The 16,231-nt window shown below is 37.9% G+C and overlaps 1 protein-coding gene across 7 annotated transcripts in view; it reads left to right on the top strand.

The window, feature by feature from the left end:
* RELN (reelin) overlaps positions 1 to 16,231 on the top strand; it is a 559,409-nt gene that overhangs the window by 400,898 nt on the left and 142,280 nt on the right. For all 7 annotated transcript variants that reach the window (XM_002751683.6, XM_002751684.6, XM_078343077.1 and 4 more), the window contains 2 exons: positions 5,156 to 5,348; positions 6,153 to 6,265. In XM_002751683.6, coding sequence (XP_002751729.4) covers positions 5,156 to 5,348; positions 6,153 to 6,265 — 306 coding nt within the window. The remainder of the gene's footprint in view (positions 1 to 5,155; positions 5,349 to 6,152; positions 6,266 to 16,231) is intronic.

Raw genomic sequence — 16,231 nt, 5'->3', positions numbered from 1 at the left:
CAAGACCATCCTGGCCAACACGGTGAAACCCCATCTCTACTAAAATACAAAAAGTTAGCCGGGTGTGGTGGCAGGTGCCTGTAATCCCAGCTACTCAGGAGGCTGAGGTAGGGGAATCGCTGGAACCTGGGAGGTGGAGGTTGTGAGTTGAGATCACGCCACTACACTCCAGCCTGGGCAACAGAGCAAGACTCCATCTCAAAACAAAAAAACAAAACAACAACAACAAAAACCAATGTTGCTTTTATATTATCAGGTTGTTTTTTCCCAGAAGTGTACAATTATTATAATCCACCACATTAATATGGTTATGTCTGTTTTGAAATGTAATATTGTAGAAATAACAAATGAGTTAAAATGCTACCTTTAAGTCCACAGTATCAACAAGTTTTTCCATCAAATCTAGTAAACATTTTTTTGATGGTTACAAGAACATAACCAAGAAAAGGATGCTATCAGAGAGGGTTAGATTCATTTACATCATCTTCAGATAAATATAACTTCTGAATGGTATCAAAAGAAAAACAACATAGTATGGCTCTTCTGTTTTACTAGAAATTTGCTTTGCAGAGCTTTTTTTCTATGGGACCCTTAAAAATAATAGAATGTTGCTTAGGTTTCTAAGAAATGAAAATATGGATGTATTAGTTTCTCTTTTGGCACATGAATAGTGCGATTTCATTCATATTGACTTATATACGAAACTGCTCTTAAAGAGATGGGCTCAGTTGTAAAAAATGGCCCACTTCCCTAGGTTGCCTGGCTGTTTGACATAAATTTGCTTTTAAGGAACTTTGTGGCTCAAGTATTCTCCCATTTGCTGTGGCTACATGTGTCTACCTTTCATATAAAAGAGCTTTCTTTCTGGAAATGGGAAAGAGGCTCTGGGAAAATGCAGAAACTGATTTATTTAAGTGAAGATAACCTCAAAACCTTATTGGTATTCATTGCAGCATTTAAGTAAGTATAGTTATGTTAAACTTGCCTACTCACCAGTTGAGAGACCTCACTCACATGTTTATTTTATTTCACAAAAATTCTTTAGAGCCTTTGAAAGGCAGGACATATTAGAAAGGACTTCAAAGGAGAAACCAGAAGGCCTAGTTTCTAGCTTTTTAGTAACTATGTGACCCCGGGGCCAGCAACTTAGCTTCTCCATTTTCCTTCTCCATAACACAATCTTAAGGATCCCTGATGGTCTCCCAGAGAGTCTTGACTCAAAGGTCAAATGAGATAATCCAGCTGTTAGAAAATCACGATGTCTAAAACAATGTGCTTCTGTGAGTTGCAAGCCAGGTTCTGAGTGCTTTAGGGTATGCAGAGATGAATAAGATATGATCCCTCCCCATGAACAGGCTTCAGACTTGGTCAAAAAAACAGATCCTCAGCAATACATGAGATTAAGCTAGGGAGGGTGAGGCAAAGAAGCTGTGGCATGGACTAAGCAGAGAACTGTGGAGACTCAAATTCCACTGCGCTCTTACCTGTTTGGCCAGTGTCATAGCCTACTAGCCTTCTTTAGACGTAGAAATAAAGAGGGTTAGAAAGGTAATCTTGTCCTAAGTGGAAATAAATTGAAATTAGATGTAGAAGCTTTATTTTTTAGGCATCTTGCAAGTCAATATAAATGACGCTAAGCCTCCTGATTCCCAGTGCCTTCTCTCTCCAGAATTTCTCCCCAAAATGCTGATGTGGGCTGTTCTTTTCTGTTCCTATGATTGTAACAGAAAAGAAGTCAGCTTCATGTTTGTGTTTATAAATATATCTTGATTTAGACAAGCAGCAAAGAGGAGCAGTTTTGTAAGTTAAAGGATCACAGTCTGTGAAATTGATAGTCTGTGAAAAAACACAGACCCAATATAACTGCCAGTATTGAATAAACCGGAAACAATCAAGTGGACTAATGCTATGAATGGTCTGGAGTTTAAGGTGCTTTTGCTTCAGATTAAGGGATCGGGATAGATATCATACTTCATAGTACCATGAAGTATGACAGGTGTATCTCTTAGAAATGCATTCAGCTCTAGATTACAACAAACGCAACAAGAAAACACTGACAATGACACAAATGAAAGTAAAGAGGCTTCTCTGTCATTAGTAACAAGCAGTCCTAGAATAGACAGTCCTGGGCTTGTGAGCACCTTAACAAGGCCATTAGAGACCCAGGCTCTCTTTCACTTTTCTGTCCTACAATCTCAGCAGAGAGGTCTTTATCTGCATGTGTGTTCCATTATGGTCACAAGATGCCTGCTGCCCTCTAGAAAGGAAGATGACCGTAGGAGCAACAGGTAAAGGGTGTGGCAGCAAATTCCATTGGTTCCCTTTTAAAATGCTTGTAATGAAAGCCAATTGCATAAATTCACTTTCCACCTTTTACTTATATCTCATTGGTGAGAACCCATTGCTAGATGCATGGCCACCTCTAGACCAATCACTGGATAGTGACTAAAAGAAAAAGGCTGTGACTGGTAACTGGATCAGCCCACACCGAAGCATTTGCAATAGGAAGTGGGAAACACCAAATAACTCTAGGCTCCTATTCTATCAGTTGAACGGCTGTATCTTAGCACCTGTGTCTTAGTACCTGTCTATATTGCTTCTAGATACAGGTGCTAGGCAAAAATTTTGTTGTCATTGTTTAAATGCCTTCATTTCACTTATTTAACCTATTATTTTACATAATTTTTATCTCATTTCTTTCTTGGCATCTTGGCACCTTTAAAATCTGTTATCAGCTATTCTGAAATAGCTGACAGAGCACATGCTTCTCCTCAGCATTGAATACTTTCTCTCTTCAGCCAATTTCTTAGTTACATTTGTAATCATGCAAACATTAGGTGCAGGCAATATTTGCAAAACACAGCATTTCCTTCTGTTTCTGTATAGAATTGTGAGGACACGAAACCATCTCAGAAGGGAGAAATTTACAAGATGCTGATTGTAAAAATAATCTTAAATTATTTCAGAAATGGTCAGGTGGGGAAATACTGTTCATGGCATGAGTGAGAAAGCATTGTTGGCTCTGTCATTTGCAGACCCTTCAGCCCATGTACTACCAGGCACTATTAGGTTTTCTCCTCAGATGCCCAGGAGACTGGTGTATCTTTAAAGCAAACAATTTAAATGAAGCCTAGTTGGCTGCCTCTAATTATCTTCCTCACAAAGGATGCTAGAAAGACATTTGACCCTTGAAGCTAAAAGCAATGCCTATTTCTCACAGAGAGAAACATTTGGGATTTCTTTTGCCTATTTACAAGGCCCTAGAAGCGATATAGACAAGTGTGTGCCTCTGTGGCTTACTACTATTTTTATTCTGTGTTGATTTCTTTTATTTTTCCAATATTGCTAAAAATTGCATTCTACAGCTTGATATTTTCTAGATTGCATCCTGTGGATCCAAACACATACCAGCAATCATGGTTTTATATTTTTAACATCAGAATATCGTTACATAGTAACTGAAAGTTAGTGATTTGTAAATTCACTATAAACAAAATTTCTTCCAAAATGCAGTGTTTTTCCTCTCCCAGTCTTAGAGTAATAGAAAGACAATGATATAGTATATTGGTTAAGAAGCTTTAGAGTCAGGCAAAGCTGGTTTCCTTTTGAGTCGCCCATTTACTAGTCCCATTTTCTCATCTATTAAAAAGAAATAATTATTCCTATTACACAGAGTTACTGAAAGATGAAACTAAGGAAAGTAATGTGGGTTTTGTGTCATAGGACGTGGCCTAGATTCCACAAATGGTAGACATCTTAAAAAGTAATGATAAACACATCGTGGCATTTGCTATCTCTTAACTGGATTTGCAAGCCTAGCAGTATTGAAGATTACTTTTCTTTTTCTTTCATTGACCAACTAAAGCAGAGGCTTTTCCATTTTACTTCTCTATTCATTGTCCAGTTGCAAAACCTTAGTTTTAAAACTGTTAAACAGTAATCATTCATTGTTGTAGAAAGCTTCTATTTTGTAACCTTGAGTTTAAGTCCATAGTAATCCTCTATCTTTACAATATTCCATCATTAAATGGCATCTTAATCTCTGCAAGAAGCAAACCAGAATTGTTACCTTTATTTGGCTGATTCAGCAAAAGGTAAATAAGAAAACTTATTAAATATCTCAACGATTTCATAGATAATTGCCTTAGCTTTTTTGTCTACATCAGCTATGCCCTCTGACTAACAGGTTTACCACTGACTAGTAGGTTTACTAATAGTGGTACTGAAACTGCTTCAGAATAGCAGAAACAAGCACTGTGATGGACAAACCTTAGTGTAACTGACCCTGGGAATATTTATGTTGACCCATGGAACTACAATCAAATGTGTCTATATTTTAATCTTCTCTGATAGATTACAAATTTCTGAGCAGTTTTCTCTGAAAAAGATTAATTTGCTTGCCTTCAAACAGTTTACGAGTATGTGGTACTCAACTGGGACCCAGTAAGATGTGAATTTTACTGATTTGAGACACAGCCATTAAAACCACATTATGAAGTTTTCAGTACTTAACCCATGAGCGTTAAAGACCATTTGAAAAATAAGGAAAACATAAAGAAAATTATAAATCGCTAATTTCCTGCCACCAAACACAGCTACCACAAACATTCTGGTGAATTTTCTTTGTGCATAATTGTTTGGATTTTAAGACTTATTTCATCATATACATTTTAATGTGATTATATTATCTTTATAAATATTTGAAATATGAACGTTCTGTCAAGTGCTATACCAGTTTACTTAAACCTTCCATTTTGACATTGACACTGTTACCAATTACTATTGGAAGTAATCCCGTAATACTTTTCATATTTTATAAAACCGTCTATAAATTTAGAATTATTTTCTTAGGATACACTTCAAGATGTAAGATGAATAAGTCAAACTTATACTCATGAGCAATATATGAGCAGGTACCACATTTTAGGTACATTTGACAACTACAGATACTAAACTTTTTTTTAAAAAAAGTTACATCTTTGAAAAATTGTTTCAAATTGCATTTATTAGGTTGACTGAAATCTATTCTAGAACTTGGCAAGGTTTAAATAAGTCAAATGAAATTATTTTAGCATATAGTGTAGAGTGAAGAGTTTAATTTTTCTCTAACACACTGTGTTTAGAATTTTCTGATTTCCACCTCTGTCTCTTCCAGTTTTACAGGAGATTCTAAAGTTGCCTCAAGTATGCGCTATGTGGAAACACAATCAATGCAGATAGGAGCATCCTATATGATTCAGTTCAGTTTGGTGATGGGATGTGGCCAGAAATACACTCCACACATGGACAACCAGGTGAAGCTGGAGTACTCAACCAACCACGGCCTTACCTGGCACCTCGTTCAAGAAGTAAGTCTAGTTTCCCTAAAACTTGTGACAGGAACCTTCTGCCTTTTACATAGGAAGCCAAAAAACCAAAAAAATTACAGTTCTAGAAGTTTAGGTTTGGTTGAAAAGAAACAGTGTTGTTTAATATTTGTAACTTAGAATTGAGATAAAGTCAGCAAAGGATTACAAAGATGCCACATTCTTCATGGCAGATACTAAAGGGTAATTGGAAACAAAAAATAAATGGAAATAACTTTCAAAACTGGCTACCCTCAAATGATGTTTTTAGTAGTATTGTCTCTAACCCACTTTCTTTATAAATGTGTCCCTTTTTCCCTATAAGGTGTCTTCATCTGTCTCTACCTGTAGGCAGGCCATATTAAGAATGTGGTATCTTTTATCTTTAGAAACAAAGAAGAAATATATAAATCTTGGAATAAAATTCATATATATCATAGCAATCTGCCACTGCAATAAATCAATACATATTATAGTGAATAAAATAATTTTTACCAAATGCCAATGTTATGATAACAGGCCTAAAAATGGAATCCTAATCCATTTCTATATGTACGTGTGAGTATAGGGAAATATTCAATTTCATTATGGCACCTTATTTCAAATTATTTCTTAAATAATTTTGAGACTTTCTATGAAGTTTTAGCTTCATGGAAAGAAAAATCATGGATTTTTTCCATATCACAAATAGTTAAGATTATGACATTAGATTTCTCTAAGGACTTTTTCACTGAAAGTGGGTGAGTAAACATATTTCACTGGAGGAAAACAGACGCTGAGTGTGATTTTTGCCTAACTTTCTTTTAGGAATGCCTTCCAAGTATGCCAAGTTGTCAGGAATTTACATCGGCAAGTATTTACCATGCCAGTGAGTTCACACAGTGGAGAAGAGTCATAGTGCTTCTTCCCCAGAAGACTTGGTGAGATGACATCTTTAGATATGTCTGTCACTTTCACTTTGACTATCCCTGTTGATTCAATCCTACCTCTCTTGATTCAAGTATGACTTGAATATAAAGGCAAGTTAAGCATGATGGCAAGATGTTTGTTCTTTTTATTTCATTATCAGAAAACCAAAACTTTTCATTTATATGAAGGACATTTGAAAAAGAGAGCTAAAGACAAGTATGAAATATGGTTTCCAAACTGTCCTAGCTTTCTCTGACCGTCCTACTTGCCCCAGATTTTTCTTTTTAGGAAGGACTCAATGAGATGGTTACTTTCAGTTTGACATACAAAAATGGAAATAGGAATAAAGAAATTCAAGTAATTTGGATTGCAAAACTGTTTTCTCACTGCAAAGCCCTACTTTTTTATATTTTTTATATCAAAAGCTTAATACACACCCTTTCTCTTTTTTTATTATATTTTAAGTTCTGGGTTACATGTGCAGAACATGCAGGTTTGTTACATAGGTATACACTTGCCATAGTGGTTTGCTGCACCCATGACCCCAGCATCTATGTCAGGTATTTCTCCTAATGCTACCCCACCTCAGACAGGCCCTGGTGTGTGACGTTCCCCTTCCTGTGTCCATGTGTTCTCACTGTTCAACTCCCATTTATGAATGAGAACATGTTGCGTTTGGTTTTCTGTTCTTGTGTTAGTTTGCTGAGAATGATGGTTTCCAGCTTCATCCATGTCCCTGCAAAGGACATGAACTCATTCTTTTCTTTGGCTGCATAGTATTCCATGGTATATAAGGGCCACATTTTCTTTATCCAGTATATCACTGATGGGCATTTGAATTGGTTCCAAGTCTTTGCTGTTGTGAACAGTGCAGCAATAAACATACGTCTGCATCCCAGTAATGGGATGGCTGGGTCAAATGGTATTTCTGGTTCTAGATCCTTGAGGAATTGCCATACTGTCTTCTATAACGGTTGAACTAATTTACACTCCCACCAACAGTGTGAAAGCATGCCCATTTCTCCACATTGTCTCCAGCATCTGTTTTTTCCTGACTTTTTAATGATCACCATTCTAACTGGTGTGAGATGGTATCTCAATGTGGTTTTGATTTGCATTTCTCTAATGACCAGTGATGACGAGCTTTTTTTCATAGGATTTTTGGCTGCATAAATGTCTTCTTTTGAGAATTGTCTGTTCATATCCTTTACCTACTTTGCGATGGGGTTGTTTTCTTCTTGTAATTTGTTTAAGTTCTTTGTAGATTCCATATATCAGCCCTTAGTCAGATAGATAGATTGCAAAATTTTTCTCCCATTCTGTAGGTTGCCTGTTCACTTTGATGATAGTTTCTTTTGCTGTGCAGAAGCTCCTTTAGTTTAATTAGATCCCATTTGTTCGTTTTGGCTTTTGTTATCGTTGCTTTTGGTGTTTTAGTCACGAAGTCTTTGCCTATGCCTATGTCCTGAATGGTATTGCCTAGGTTTTCTTCTAGGTTTTTTATGGTTTTAGGTTTTACCTTTAACTCTTTAATCCATCTTGAGTTAATTTTTCTATAAGGTGTAAGGAAGGGATTCCGTTTCAGCTTTCTGAATATGGCTGGCCAGTTTTCCCAACACAATTTATTAAGTAGGGAATCCTTTCCCCATTGCTTGTTTTTGTTAGGTTTGTCAAAGATCAGGTGGTTGTAGATATGTGGTGTTTCTGAGGCCTCTGTTCTGTTCCATTGGTCTATGTCTCTGTTTTGATACCAGTTTCATGCTGTTTTGATTACTGTAGCCTTGTAGTATAGTTTGAAGCCAGGTAGCATAATGCCTCCAGTTTTATTCTTTTTGCTTAGGATTGTCATGGCTATGTGGGTTCTTTTTGGTTCCATATAAAATTTAAAGTAGTTCTTTTTTAATTCTGTGAAGAAAGTCAATGGTAGCTTGATGGGGATAGCACTGAATCTATAAATTATGTTGGGCATTATGGCCATTTTCACAGTATTGATTCTTCCTATCCATGAGCATGGAATATTTTTCCATTTGTTTGTGTCCTCTCTTATTTCCTTGAGCAGTGGTTTGTAGTTCTCCTTGAAGAGGTCCTTCACATCCCTTGTAAGTTGTATTCCTAGGTATTCTGTTCTCTTTGTAACAAATGCGAATGGGAATTCACTCATGATTTTGCTCTCTGTTTGTCTGTTATTGGTATAAAGGAATGCTTGTGATTTTTGCACATTTATTTTGTACCCTGAGATTTTGCTGAAGTTGTTTATCAGCTTAAGGAGATTTTGAGCTGAGATGATGGGGTTTTCTAAATATACAATCATGTAATCTGCCAATAGAGACTATTTGACTTCCTACTTTCCTAATTGGATACCCTTTATTTCTTTCTCTTGCCTGATTGCCCTGGCCAGAACTTCCAATACTATGTTGAATAGGAGTGGTGTGAGAGGGCATCCTTGTCTTGTGCTGGTTTTCAAAGGAAATGTTTCCAGTTTTTGCCCATTCAGCATGATAATGGCTGTGGGTTTGTTATAAATAGCTCTTATTATTTTGAGGTACATTCCATTAATACCTAGTTTGTTGAGAGTTTTTAGCATGAAGAGCTGTTGAATTTTGTTGAAGGCCTTTTCTGTATCTATTGAGGTAATCATGTGGTTTGTGTCTTTGGTCCTGTTTATGTGATGGATTATGTTTACTGATTTGCATATGTTGAATGAGCCTTGCATTCCAGGGATGAATCCTACTTGATCGTGATGGATAAGTTTTGGATGTGCTGTTGCATTCGGTTTGCCAATATTTTTTTTGTTAAGGATTTTCACATTGATGTTCATCAGAGATACTGGCCTGAAATTTTATTTTTTTGTCATATCTCTGCCAGGTTTTGGTATTAGGATGATGCTGACTTCATAAAATGAGTTAGGGAGGATTCTCTTTTTGTATTGCTTGGAGGAGGAATGGTACCAGCTCCTCTTTTTACCTCTGGTAGAATTTGGCTGTGAATCCCTCTGGTCCTGGGCTATTTTTGGTTGGTAGGCTATTAAATGTTGCCTCAATTTTATAACTTGTTATTGGTTTATTCAGGGATTCGACTTCTTCCTGGTTCAGTCTTGGGAGGGAATATACACTCTTTCCCTATTTACGTTCTTTCAGTAACACTAAAACTTATCCCCCAGGAAACAGAGGCCTCAGTAATCTAGGAAGAAAGTTAAACATTTGATAGTGTGAAAGAAAAAAGCACAATAGTTTTTTTCCCAAATATTACATTGTTTTGTGTTATATTATTCACTCAAAACAATGTAATATTTGTTGGAAAAATTAAATAATTCCTGGATCAGGATGAACTCACCCAAACAAAAAGCCTAGACTAGAAATTAGAAGGCTTGAATTCTCAGTATAGTTCTGCCAATGGTTAATTAATCACATGATCTTAACCATTCATAACCTCTTCAAGGCCACATCCCTATAAGTATAATGATAATGTTTAATTAGATGATCTTAATGGCCCCACCAGTCCTGGAGTTCTAAGATTCTGCAATTTGTGCAGAAGAAAATGCATAAGAGAGACAAGTATTATATTTTTCTGTAGTATTTGCCTTCCAATAGCTCATTTGTAAAAAGAAAATTACTGAATAAACCCTTTCAGATTATTTTATATTAAAGTTAGACCTTAAACAAAAACAAATTGGTTGGATACCAACCTAGAGTTATTTTTATTCCTTTTGTTGAAGATTGAATTCCTGCATTATATAAAAATGCCTTTTTGATTATTTTGAAGGATTCATTATTATGTCAGTTTGAACAAAATGCTTGAAATTTGATTTTCACAGATTTTTCTGTTTCCAACTGTGAGCCATTTCCTGAATACTCTACTAATGCTTTGTATAACAAGTTGCTACTTTCTCTAGCATTCTACTTTTTTATGTCTACTGCTGGGAATATAATCAACACTTTTATTTAATTTCAATGGTATTCCAAGCATATATGTCAAATTTATGCAAAACAATACTTCAAACAATTGAAATGCTGATCATACTCAATGCAGAGCTAATGGGGTTTATTTTTTCATTATTTTAAAATCAAATATATTTCCCTCATATGAAAATTGTTGGCTGGGTGTAATCAAAATGAAAATTGTTGGCCCACACCTGTAATCCCAGCACTTTGGGGGTCAAGATGGGTGGATTACAAGGTCAGGAGTTCAAGACCATCCTGGCCAACATGGTGAAACCTTGTCTCTACTAAAATACAAAAAATAAATAAATAAAATTAGCCAGGTGTGGTCATGTGCACCTGTAGTCCTAGCTACTTGGGAGGCTGAGGCAGGGGAATTGCTTGAACCCAGGTGGCGGAGGTTGCAGTGAGCTGAGATTGTACCACTGCACTCCAGCTTGGCAACAAAGCAAGAATTTGTCAAAAAAAAATGTTGTATTTTACCCATTGACATGTAAAGCACACTTACAAAATATTATCCTATCAAAATTAGGATAATATTGTTAGTGTGTGTGTGTGTATATATATATATATATATTTTTTTTTTTTTAGATAGAGCCTTGCTCTGTTACCCAGGCTAGAATGCAGTGGCACAACCTTGGCTCATTACAACCTTTACTTCCTGGGTTCAAGTGAGTCTCCTGCCTCAGCCTCCAAAGTAGCTGAAACTACAAGTGTGCACCAACACACCCAGCTGATTTTTGTATTTTTAGTAGAGATGGGGCTTCATCATATTGGCCAGGCTGGTCTTAAACTCCTGACCTCAGGTGATCCACCCACGTTGGCCTTCCAAAATGCTGAAATTACAGGCATGAGCCACCATGCCCAGCCTAATAGTATATTTTAGAGATGTCTTTTCGTCCCTAGAAACATTATGAACCATTATTCTTATTTAATGTAGCTTAGGCAAATTCAGAAAGTGTTGTCATTATCAGAAAAGCCTTTGCGAAAATTAAGTTGTTGAGGCTCTTTCAAGATGGCACTGTAGGAGCAGCTCAGGATTGCAGCTACCAGTGAAAGTGCAGAGGGTGAGTGGACGCCACATTTCCAGATGGATCTTTATTGCCCACAGACCAGGAGATTCCCAGGTGGAGGAGCCCCACGGGTCGCCAGCGTAGCTGTTTCAGCTGGTGCCACAGTGCAGCGGCTCTCTGTACAAAATACACTGATCTGGTTGCCCTGTTAAACTGGCAATTGGAGATCCGGGAAGGCAGATTAGCCCATTCATCTGATTAAATGGACTGAAACATAAAGACAGGCCAGGAGATTCCCGGGTAGTGACATTGTTTCAGCTGGCGCAGTGGGTCACCGCATCACACAGATCCCAGCGCCCTTTCAACAGGTGACTGGAACACCTGGGAGAGAGTCAACCATTCAACTTAAAAAAAAAAAGGGCTCTGAGGCAGGGAGCCAGGTGATCAGGCTCAGCGGGTCCCACGCCCACAAAAACAAACAAACAAACAAACAAAAAAACAGTAATTGGAAACGCTCGGTGTTGAGAGTTTCACGGCAAGCACAGCTAAAACAAGAATGGCCCATCTCTGTGGGGGAGGGGTGTCCGCCATTACCGAGGCACTCCACCCCTACAGTGGTAGTCTGCCATTGCTGATGCAGCCTGCCATTGCCAAGGCAACCTGCCATAACAAAGAGAGTCTGCCATTACAGAGGCGGGCCAACATTGCCGAGGCAATTCTAACCACAGCCATACAAACAGGACTGCAGGGAAATACACACGGCAGTAGGGCGGAGCCAGCAGCAGGGCAGAACCCACAAAGCCTCTGCAAAGCTTCAGCAAAGCCTCTGCAGGCAGCGACTAGGCTGCTTCCTTGCTGGGCAGGACAGCCCTGGGGGAAAAAAAAAAGGCAGCAACATAACGGACACTCATAATTAAAGCCCTAACTCCCCGGGACAGAGCACCTGGGGAAAAAAAAGGGGGTTTATGAGTTCTGCTGCAGCAGACTTAAACGTACCTGCCTAGCAGCTCTGAATAAACAATGGAGCTCATAGCTCAGCACTTAAGCTCCTATAAAGAACAGACTGTCTCCTCAAGCAGCTCCCTTACCCCCTTATATCGAAAGAGTCAACTCACAAAGGACTGATCAGACTGACATTTGGCGGGCATCATTCTGGGACAAAGATAGCAGAAGAAAAAACTTGTAGCAACCCTTACTGTTCTACAGATGCTGCAGGTGACCCCCAGGCAAGCAGGGCCTGGAGTGGACCTCAGCAGTCCTAAAGCAGAGGGACCAGACTGTTAAAAGGAAAACTAAGAAACAAAAATAACTTCATCATCAACAATCCGGACATCCACACAGAGACCCAATCTGAAAATCATCAACTACACAGATGACAGGTGGATAAATCCACAAAGATGGGAAGAAACCAGCACAAAAAGGAGGACAACACCCGAAACCAGAACACCTCACCTCCTACAAGGGATCACAACTCCTCACCAGCAAGGGAACAAAGCTGGACAGAGAATGAATATAATGAAATGATGGAATCAGACTTTAGAAGGTGGGTGATGAGAAACTTCTGTGTGTTAAAAGAACATGTTCTAACTCAATGCAAGGAAACCGAGAACCTTGAAAAAAGATTTGATGAAGTAATAACAAGACTGGACAACTTAGAGAGGAATATGAGTGAATTGATGGAGCTGAAAAACACAACACGAGAACTTCGCGAAGCATGCACAAGTCTCAACAGCCGAATTGACCAAGCAAAAGAAAGGATATCAGGGGTCGAAGATCAACTCAATGAAATAAAACAAGAAGGCAAGACTAGAGGAAAAAGTGCAAAAAGGAATGAACAAAGTCTCCAAGAAATGTGGGACTATGTGAAGAGACCTAACCTACATTTGATAGGTGTACCTGAATGGAACGAAGAGAATGAATCTAAGCTGGAAAATACTCCTCAGGATATTATCCAGGAAAAGTTCCCCAACGTAGCAAGGCAGGCCAATATTCAAATCCAGGAAATACAGAGAATACCACAAAGATATTCCTCAAGAAGAGCAACCCCAAGGCACATAACTGTCAGATTCACCAGGGTTGAAATGAAGGAGAAAAAGCTACGAGCAGCCAGAGAGGAAGGTCGGGTTACCCACAAAAGAGAAGCCCATCAGACTCACAGCAGATCTCTCGACAGAAACCCTACAAGCCAGAAGAGAGTGGGGGCCAATATTCAACATCCTTAAAGAAAAGAACTTTCAACCCAGAATTTCATATCCAGACAAACTAAGCTTCATAAGTGAAGGGAAAATAAAATCCTTTGTGAACAAGCAAATACTCAGAGATTTTGTCACCATGAGGCCTGCTTTACAAGAGCTCCTGAAAGAGGCACTACACGTAGAAAGGAACAACCAGTACCAGCCATTCCAAAATCGCACTAAATGCTAAAGAACATCAACATAATGAAGAATCTACAACAACTAACAGGCAAAACAGCCACTTAGCATCAAAATGGCAGTATCAAATTCACACATAACAATATTAACCCTAAATGTAAATGGACTAAATGCACCAATCAAAAGACACAGACTGGCAAATTGGATAAAAATCCAAAACCCATCAGTGTGCTGTATACAGGAAACCCATCTCACATGCAAGGATACACAAAGGCTCAAAATAAAGGGATGGAGGAAGATTTACCAAGCAAATGGAGAGCAAAAAAAAGCAGGAGTTGCAATTCTCATCTCTGATAAAATAGACTTTAAAGCAACAAAGATCAAAAGAGACAAAGAAGGACATTACATAATGGTAAAAGGATTGATACAACAAGAAGAGCTAACAATCCTAAATATATATGGACCCAATACAGGAGCACCCAAATATATAAGGCAAGTTCTTAACTTATTACAGAAGTTAGACTTAGACTCCCACACAATAATAGTGGGAGACTTTAACACTCCACTGTCATATTAGATAGATCAACCAGACAGAAAATTAACAAGGATATCCAGGACTTGAACTCAGACCTGGAACAAGCAAACCTGATAGACATTTACAGAACTCTTCACACCAAATCCACAGAATATACATTCTTCTCAGCACCACATCACACCTACTCTAAAATTAACCACATAATTGAAAGTAAATCAATCCTCAGCAAATGCAAAAGAATGGAAGTCATAACAAACAGTCTCTCAGACCACTGTGCAATCAAGTTAGAACTCAGAATTCAGAAACTAACTCAGAACCGCACAGCTTCATGGAAACTGAACAACTGGCTCTTGAATGTTAACTGGATGAACAATGAAATGAAGGCAGAAATAAAGAAGTTCTTTGAAACCAACAAGAACGAAGACACAACATACCAGAATCTCTGGGACACATTTAAAGCAGTCTCTAGAGGAAAATATATAGCAATAAGTGCCCACATGAGAAGAGTGGAGAGATCCAAAATAGACACCCTATCACCAAAATTGAAAGAGCTGGAGGAGCAAGATCAAAAAAACTCAAAACCTAACAGGAGACAAGACATAACTAAGATCAGAGCAGAACTGAAGGAGATAGAGACACGAAAAGCCCTTCAAAAAATCAATAAATCCAAGAGCTGGTTTTTTGAAAAGATCAACAAAATAGACCACTAACCAGATTAATAAAAAAGAAAATCGAGAATACCAAATAGAGGCAATGAAAAATGATAAAGGGGAAATCACCACAGTTCCACAGAAATTTAAACCATCATCAGATAATATTAAAAACAACTCTATGCACATAAACTAGTAAACCTGGAAGAAATCGATAAATTCCTGGATACTTGTGTCCTCCCAAGCCTAAACCAGGAAGAAGTTGAAACTATGAATAGACCAATAAGAAGATCTGAAGTTGAGGCAGCAATTAAGAGCCTACCACACACAAAAAAAGTCCAGGTCCAGATGGGTTCACAGCCAAATTCTACCAGACATACAAAGAGGAACTGTTACCATTCCTTCTGAAACTATTCCAAATAATCCAAAAAGAGGGAACCCTTCCGAAATCATTTTATGAGACCAACATCATCCTGATACCAAAACCCGGCAGAGAATCAACAAGAAAAGAAAACTTAAGGCCAATATCCATGATGAACATAGACACAAAAGTCTTCAATAAAATACTGGCAAGCCTATTGCAACAGCACATCAAGAAGCTTATCCACCATGATCAAGTAGGATTCATCCTGGGGATGCAAGGCTGGTTCAACATATGCAAGTCTATAAATGTAATCACCACATAAACAGAACCAAAAACAAAAACCACATGATTATCTGAATTGATGCAAAGAAGGCATTTGACAAAATTCAACAGCCCTTTATGCTAAAAACCCTCAATAAACTCGGCATTGATGGAATGTATCACAAAATAATAAAAGCTATTTATTACAAACCAACAGCCAATATCATACTGAATGGCAAAATTAGAAGCATTCCCTTTGAAATCTGGCACTAGACAAGGATGCCCTCTCTCACCACTTCTATTCAATATAGTACTGGAGTTCTGGCAAGAGCAGTCAGGCAAGAAAAAAACATAGAGGGTATTCAAATAGGAAAGGACGAAGCCAGATTGTCTCTATTTGCAGATGACATGATAGTATATCTAGAAGATCCCATTATCTTAGCCCAAAAACTCCTGAAACTGATAAGCAACTTCAGCAAAGTCTCAGGATACAAAATAAATGTGCAAAAATCACAAGCATTCCTATACACCAATAACAGACTGAAAGAGAGCCAAATCAAGAACGAACTGCCATTCACAATTGCTACAAAGAGAATAAAATACCTAGGAATACAACTTACAAGGAACATAAAGGACCTCTTCAAGGAGAACTACAAACCACTGCCCAACGAAATAAGAGAGGACACAAACAAATGGAGAAACATTCCATGTTCATGGTTAGGAAGAATCAATATCATGAAAATGGCCATACTGCCCAAAGTAATTTACAGATTCAATGCTATACCCATCAAGCTACCAATGACCGACTTCACAGAACTGGAAGAAACCACCATGAACTTCATAT

This window comes from Callithrix jacchus, chromosome 11 (genome assembly GCF_049354715.1).
Source record: "Callithrix jacchus isolate 240 chromosome 11, calJac240_pri, whole genome shotgun sequence".
NCBI lineage: Eukaryota > Metazoa > Chordata > Mammalia > Primates > Cebidae > Callithrix > Callithrix jacchus.
This window is presented reverse-complemented; position numbering and strand designations above follow the sequence as displayed.